The 8,085-nt window shown below is 40.4% G+C and overlaps 2 protein-coding genes across 2 annotated transcripts in view; both read left to right on the top strand. All coding sequences in view use genetic code 11, as the record gives it.

Annotated features, from left to right (window-relative positions):
- Window positions 1-889: 889 nt before the first annotated feature.
- On the top strand, window positions 890-4,036 carry EGR_03485 (Ubiquitin hydrolase; the record flags this gene model as incomplete). The annotated part of the gene is made up of 8 exons (XM_024492734.1): window positions 890-925; window positions 969-1,073; window positions 1,108-1,323; window positions 1,362-1,505; window positions 1,624-1,779; window positions 1,849-1,980; window positions 2,415-2,854; window positions 3,112-4,036. The coding sequence occupies 8 exons, from the start codon at window positions 890-892 to the stop codon at window positions 4,034-4,036; spliced, it is 2,154 nt and encodes a 717-aa protein (XP_024352867.1).
- A 1,847-nt stretch (window positions 4,037-5,883) lies between these two features.
- EGR_03484 (Neutral amino acid transporter A) overlaps window positions 5,884-8,085 on the top strand; it is a gene marked incomplete at both ends in the record, with an annotated part of 4,235 nt that continues 2,033 nt past the window's right edge. Inside the window, 4 exons of the mRNA XM_024492733.1 lie at window positions 5,884-6,136; window positions 6,559-6,633; window positions 7,208-7,330; window positions 7,893-7,986. Coding sequence (XP_024352866.1) covers window positions 5,884-6,136; window positions 6,559-6,633; window positions 7,208-7,330; window positions 7,893-7,986 — 545 coding nt within the window. The remainder of the gene's footprint in view (window positions 6,137-6,558; window positions 6,634-7,207; window positions 7,331-7,892; window positions 7,987-8,085) is intronic.

Raw genomic sequence — 8,085 nt, 5'->3', positions numbered from 1 at the left:
CCCTAGACCGGACGAAACCCCAGATCCAGTCAAGCTGTCAAGAGGGATCAGTGACGTTGAGGTTAAGTATCCCCTCAGTTGCGCGCTAATTTGGTGACTGGCACGGTCGGCTCGTGGATGTTACTTTACTGCACCGACTACGTTGTAATGGCTGACGCGGGAGGTTGACCTGTGGAAGCGCCGGAGACGACGCTCAAAAGAGGAGGAAGGCTATGTAATACGATAGTGGTTTATCCCTCGGCGCTAGTGAGGCACCACTCTTGTACTTTCAATTAGCCCCCTTGTACCTCGCTGGGTGGGCTGGCCTTTTGGGCCATGCCAATAGCCCAGACACCTTTCGTCTTCAGGGAGTCCCGGGACGCTACAGAACAGCATTATGGAGACAAAGTGGACGCCAGTCATAGCACCTAATCAGACATGACTGCGACTGCCTTTTGTGCCAACCCCGGGCACACGGCGGGATCAATGCCAACCCGGACAGATCGATTCCACGCGGTCGGCGAACATTTGAAGGGGTGTCACGCTGTACACTAGTATTCTCCCCTAAAACAGAAATTAAAAAAAAAATACAACCTACCCGACAAGAGTCTTCTGGAATAATGCTTTTTGTGAGGTGCACACATGGCCCAAATTAATACGACACAATCTCGAAATGATGAATCACATCTGGCGCAGATAGTGAATGCAATTGGGTCGTGGAAGGAAGCACCAAGAAAACGGATAAGTGGAATAGCTAATCAGGGAGCTACATGCTACTTAAATACGCTTTTGCAAACCTTACTACACACACCTGACCTGACAAGTGAGTTGGAATGACTTAGAGCACATCATGTACTCTCATCATGCTGTATTCCTATCTCAACAATTACTTATAGGTCGGCTTTTTTTAATGGCCAAAAAGACCGAAGTTACTCAACTCAAAAGGGTAAGCTGATTAATTCTTTGTGTTGTCTCATTTGTGTGTATAGATTTTACAAGAACTCTTGGCGCTTTTTTCAAACCTTTTACAAGGAGATGGTATTCCTGTTTCGGCCAAATTTCTGACTGACAGTTTTGGATGGAGCTCAGACGAAGTTGCAATTATTCTTCTTTGACACACCTTCCTAGGTGCTAATTCATCAAGATATTCAGGAACTCAACCGCCTATTATTTGAACAATTGGAAAATAACTTAAAAGACACTTCAGAAACGACTCTTATCAGTGATCTTTACAAGGGAGTTTTCAGAACAACAGTTTGCATTTTTAATTCTAAGTTTCTTAATGCCTTCTTTACTTACAGATCAAGTGTCTCACATGTGGCCAAGTTAGTGAGCGAAATGTGGGTGGGTTATATGGGCTGGGTTTGGCTAATACGGTCTAGGATGAATTTCAGGATGTTAATCTCTCTGTGTCTCACTGCGATTCTATCGAAGATGCTCTGAACTATCACACACAAACGGAGATGTTAGTTGGAGAAAACCAGTACTTCTGTGAAAACTGCAAGAGCCGAGTCAATGCCACCAAAGTGAGCCATGTCATGGTGTTTTTTCCTCTTTATGCCAACACTCGGTTGGCTGTAGTATGCGATTCGCCCTCTGCATTTTGGTCACTCATTTACCTTCGTTGTAAATTTTAATACTTAGACGAGCAAATTTACTGACCTGCCACCGATCTTAACCCTCTCACTGTCCCGGTTCTACTTTAATCCCAAAACTATGGAGGCCTGCAAATTGGACAAGATGTGCAGCTTTCCCATTCTCCTCGACATGACTACGTACTTGGCAAGCAAGCAAGCAGTGGTGAGTGATTTGTTTTTAAACTTGCCTAGTATAAAGACGGTTTTTGAAAATAACTGTTCTCTTTACTAGCCAGTTACCTACGACCTCTTTTCCATTGTTATTCATGCTGGCGCCGCTGCTTGTGGCGGTCACTATCACGCCTACATCAAAGACCCCTATGGATACATCGGAGATGAAGTAGATGACCATACTACTCAAAAGGTTAATCAAATATTTCCAAATTCACTTTAATCATTTTATAATGCTAATCATTAATCTGGCATATATTTAAATGGTCTTAATAGACTTCTTCTAAGGCGTTATTTCAACCTCTTAATTGAAATGCATAATATGGGGTGTTTTTTAATCCTTAATGAGTTAGACGAATCAAGAAAGTTTTAATGAATTCTGGCTCATTTAAGCGAACTCAAAAATGCTATATGCGTCTCACAAGCCTCGATAAAACTAGATTTGTGAATGCATTGACAAATAAGCTAAGGCTTAATTGAACGGTCAAATAATGCCCCTTACTTGGGTGACGGAGATTTGAACAATCTTAACCTTCTACATCCACCAAATTTTTCGAATGTATAATCTAGTGACACTTTGGAATTACAGCTGAAATTATCAAATGAGGCGCATTTTCTTAATTGCAGTTTCATCCATCCGACTTAAAAGGTGGGCAGAATTTGGAAGTCGAGCAAGTACAAACCAACACCAATCACTTCTTCGCATGCCATCAAAATGCAACCACACCTGTCAGTAATCCTGCAACACTGCGAACGCGAGTTCAATCGCAACAACGGCCTTTTGAGGCTTTTTGTAGGCACACAGAAAGGAGAAACATCTCTCCTCATCTCTCATCGGCTATTGATGCTCGCCCACCACCAGTACGAAAGTCGCCTCGACCATTTCAGCAGGCGGCGTTTTTGAACCGGCTAACAGGACCATCGGCTAATTTGAGATTTCAGATGCCCCCAGGTGTAGAGACTAGCCCTGCACCCTTCGTTTCCCGTGATAGCATTGATCGCGCAAGAAGCAGACGAAAGACACGTGTCGTTTCAACCTCACTGACATCAGCAGTGAACCCTAGTAGGTAAAATAATATGTGATATTTTGTAGTTATCTATGCAGGTAATTTTTGATAGATGAAGTAGTGAGGTATTCTCGTCAGCATTATTCATTTTCGACAGCTGATTAGTAGTGGTAATTAAAAAGATTCTTTTATCAAAACGCAAGAGGCCATTATCAGTTAATAATATGATTTACCAATTAGATCTGCTTACGCGTCTTTTTCATAAATCCGAATTTTCGTCCAGCCATTCAAAGTGATAAAATATTTTTTATATCCAGTGCGTCTGTGAGAGGCCAGTTTTCTGGTAAAGTGGGGAGCGAAACGCTTTCAACGAAGAAAAAGTCGATGACTTACAATAGACTGGTTGACAACATGAAAGCTAGCCTAGCTTCAACTCAGCGGTCAAGCGGAAGTGCTACCACTCCCTACAGCCAACAAAATGACTCCATTAATTATCCAAAAAGGAAAACAAATCGGCCAATTTTTGAACGACCAATTGGTAATGCTTTGTCAAATCAGCTAAGGAAAATGTCAGTGCAGCTCTTGAAATCGCCTTCTGGTAGCACAATAAATATTGACGTAAGTGAGAAGTCGGATCAGACAAGTAGCCTCTCCATGAAGAAGAAGATTATCACCACAAGTGGAAATAATGACGATAACTCAGCATCAAAGCAGCAAAGCACAGGAAGCCTCACGAAATCACAATCACAATGCTCGTCTTGTACGCCTTCGTGTAACACTGAAGCCTGGCGGTCAAGACTGTTCCGCCAGACACCCAAAAGATCGAAATCTTCTGCTTCTGAAATCGTTAAAACTGGAAATCTTTCAAAAGCATCAGTTGGAGTCTCTCCAACAAAGACATCCACCCCGGTGCTTGAAAATGACAAGTCCGTGACCCCAACGCCCGCACAGCAAATAAAGGACTCTTTTCTATTGCATAGATATCATAAGAGTGCTAATCTTGCAAGTGCCTCACAGAAAAGTGAACTGAGTGGTGAAGAAAGTCAAGAGAACTTACAAACACCATGTGAAGCGCTGAGGCTGACTCGTGATGGCGAAAATCCTGTTGTATATGGGAAGTGGTTCGACTTTAATGATGACGTAGTGAGAGAAGTTAGTTGCGAAAACTTCAAATACGTCTTCAAGGGGCTCGAGTGTGCCTACATGCTGTTCTATAGGAGAATCGGCCAACCGATAACTTAGTATCGTTCTACTTGCTGAATAAATTATGCATAAACGTGTGACTTTTTCATTTGACATCTTAAATATGTTTCTCTCTAAAAAGGTTCCAACATTAGCATCTTAAAAGCAAATCCTCAGTGCTACTAGAGAATGTTATTTCAAAATTCCTATTTTCGCTTACTATTCGGCAAGTACCAGAGAGAGAGAAGAGGGATACCGTTAGACCTCCACCCCCTGCATTCCCTTCTCTAGCCAAGTAGGTATATGGAGAGATAAAACTGGGGGAAAAGTGGAGGTGGCTAGGGCTGAGTCTGGTTGTCAGCTTCTAGAGACGATTTTGCACAATAGCGCGGTGCACTGCAGACTAAGAAATCTTTCTCCCAAGCGCACATATCTCATGTTTTGTAGATCCTTGGCAACTTTCCCCTCTATGACTAGGCAAACAAATGGCCTCAAGTAATGCACAAAAACCGATGAAATCTTACCATAAAACAGTAATAGGCAATTAGAGTTTGAAGTCTTTCTCAATATCTTCAACTTTGGAGTGTAGTGTATTCTCTAAAAGAAAAGTAGTTTAGTCAAAACCATGACATTGTTTTGACCGCGTCTACTTCGTGATAGCGTTTATTCTACTCCAAATGGCGCGTTTTGTAGTCATTTTGGCCAAAACTAGCACACGGATAGACACTTGATGGGATGCGCTTTTTTTTCCTTACATAATGAACTGCAATTTTATTTTTTCGTTGTTTACACTACTGTTTAGTTTGTCTCCAGAGGAAAAGGTAGATCATGTAATTGGAAAAGACGCTGCCGATATTTGTGAAAAGAAAATTTCACAATTGATTAATCCAACATCCAGATAATTTATTATTCGAACCTTCAGATCCCATTACTGTACCTTTTGCAATCATTGACTGAGGGTTGCCTTTTTGACAACCTTATCGAAATGGTCTCAGAAAGCGTTTACACTTTGCAAGTGATAGTGTGAACTTGATAACGGTACTGTTGGACAACCAACCCGACCCTAATGCGGACTGCGTTTCGACCTGGCACATTTATTCACCAATCCTATCTAATGCTTACAACGCTTTACTTATTGATACAATTTGCTCAAGGTTGGTGGAGGCAAGAGAATGAAGCTTTAAGGTGATTCCCTACTTGACTTTAGTCCACGCATGTGAAACCCTAGCTAAGGTCATTCCTGAATTGTTTATTTCCAAAATTGGAGTTAATAAGGCCACCCTCTCATTTCATCCATCAGAATACCTTATAGTGGTTTAAACAGGGGTACATGAAGGAAGGCTAATTGACTTTATATTATTCGGTTTCAAAAGGAGCGGCAGGATGGTTGATGAATTGCAGTTCAGTGAGCCTTAAGTGGCACCTCTTTCTCTCCAATCACGTGACTGCAAATCCTTTAACAGATATTCTTTCACAAATCTTATCGAATAAAAGTGTGCTGGACAAATGTTTGACTAGTAGAAATATTTCCTACTAAGGTAGTATCCTAAAGCAGCAAAATGTAATTGAAATTGTAGGAGTTAAGTTCGAGGTCAGAAGTAATTCACGCCGCCTCCTTTGTTGAAACATTTCATATTATATCATCGTTACATATGAACCGTCTACAAATTATAGAATACGGAGTTATTTGTTCTTTATTTTCCATTTCCCATAGAGTGGAATCAACAACCTGAAAGTTTCACCATTTATAACTTTCAAATAACCAATTGCTGCTCAAAGCAAGGAGGCCCTATCAAATCACACCAATTTTTAAATAAGGGCCAATAGACTATGACGGGGTGAAGGCGACATGTTGTAAAACACCAACAAATGCACCACTTTGCTTTATATCTTACACACGCTCCTCGATGCGCACCGAGTCAGGCAGTATTTCGTCATCACCACCGCCATTCACATCAGGGCCTATTTCCAAACTGGAGGTAGAAGGAGAGAAATCAGTGAAGGATGGAAATGTTGGACTCAGGGATCGAAATGCCTGTGTCAAATTTCTGGCCAATAATTGGTTTATGCTTGCTACCATTGGTGGGGTCTGTTTGGGATTCGGCTTGGGCTTCATTGTCCGAACCACGCAACCCGGAACAACTGCCATCACATGGATTGGTAAGGATCTTAATTATGCAAATTTGTTACATTTCAAAGCCTTTTAGATTATCTACCAGTTTCCTTTATACCTCTGCTTAAACATGTTTAGGTCCATAAGACAGAAAATATTTTCTTCATTTTTCACAAACTCATCCTTTCTGAATGTTCTGTAAGTTAATATTAGCAATTATCAATCCAAGGAAAGAACAAATAAAATCCCATTCCGTTGGTGCTTTTTTTATGCTCCAAGCTTAATTTAGTGTCTCGACAAGAGTGAACGCAAATAAAAAGAGTTGATTTATGGGTCTACACATTTACTACTTAGCTATTACTTAGTCAAGAACTAAAATTGTATGATTATCAATTGCGCATAATAAAAATGTGAACAGTTTAAAGAATCCCGCCTGGATACTTAGTTCACGTGATTTTTTTCCTCCCAGCCATGCCATCTGATATTTATCTCAGGCTTCTTCAACTTACCATCTTACCTCTAATTTCCTCCAATATTCTAATTGGTGAGTTGATATGTACAAAAATATGTGTATTTCATACATTTACGGAAGATTGGAAGGTATATTAAAATAAACTGCCCAATATTTTAAACTAAGAATGGTTTTCGATATGATGGTGGCACGATTTCTTGATAAAACGATTCATACATGATGAAACAAAATTAACCAAATATGTTGTACGGCCCTGCGGTTTCCTTAAAGACGAAGGAATATAAAACACTCGGGCAGAGTAGGGATTGTTGACATACAGTAGGGGCAGGGACTACTGGCACGGCCTGGAGGCCAGGTTGCAAGGCGGAGTTGTAATGGCGGAGCCCCAAACAAACGGTCCGTTGCCAAAACCGGGCGTTAAACAAACAACTACCGTATCACAAAATAAGCATGGAACTCACGAATTCGCTATGCCCAGAATTATTAGTAAATGTAGTCGTATTTGCCCAATAAATAGCCTCTCCCAGTAACAATGAGAAGTGAAAAATTATAGATGAATCTTTCAAGAATCCTAGAGGAAACACTTAAGTGGGGAAGTATCGTTGCCATTATGCTATACCTTCGTAATATTCTTCGTCTTCTTCAGCTTTTGCAACGTTGGATTTTAAAAAGGATGGAAAAGTGGGAATCATCGGGATTTTATACATTTTTGCGCTCAACTTGGTTTGTGCAGTTATCGGAGCGGTGTGCGCGCTACTCATTCAACCAGGTATCCTTTTCTTGTTAAGGTTTTTTACCAATCCGGATCGAATAAGCTAGAACGGGCAAAAAAGCACTCAATTTGCAATCGGTTTAAGCTAGCAATTGATAGTAATGATTATGAAAGAAGTAAAGTATTGAATGTATGGCTTTATTCTCTAAATCTACTATAACCTTCCAATATTTAAAGCCCATGTTAGTTTATCCAAATAGATATTCTGTCTATGTAACGGTTGCGCCAAGTGGAGACAGAAAGAACCAGATGAGGTGAAAAACACGTCACTTGGTGTAAACTCTACCACCACGTTTATGCAATCAGAACAATGTCTTGGCATTGCTTGACCAATTTTTTCTGCTAAGGATTGAGCCACACTCTAAAGTTAAAGATAATAAAAGAGACTTCTAATATTAGTTGTCTACTACTGTTTAATGGTAAAATTTTATCGGTTTTTAAGTTGCCTAGAGATACTTGTTTGCGTAGTCAGGACGAGAAAAGTGAAAAGAAGACTTATTAGCAAAGAAGATATAAGATTAAAGGCTTCTTTTGCACTACTACTGATTAACCGTTTTAGGTAGTAGAGTATTAGTCGGCAATACGAATGAGAGCGCTCCACTTTCCACGGCATCCGGACTCACAGCATCGGACGTCTTTAGGGACTTGTTTTAGTGAGTTAATTATTATGCAGTTTTTAAAAAAATCAAATGAATACAGAAGGCTTCTCATTTAATTCAACTTTAGTCATTGAAATAATAACCACTTCTGAC

The sequence above is a fragment of the Echinococcus granulosus genome (genome assembly GCF_000524195.1).
Source record: "Echinococcus granulosus chromosome Unknown EG_S00018, whole genome shotgun sequence".
NCBI classification, from domain to species: domain Eukaryota; kingdom Metazoa; phylum Platyhelminthes; class Cestoda; order Cyclophyllidea; family Taeniidae; genus Echinococcus; species Echinococcus granulosus.
Note: the sequence above shows the minus strand (reverse complement) of the source record. Positions and strands in the feature narration are given on the sequence as shown.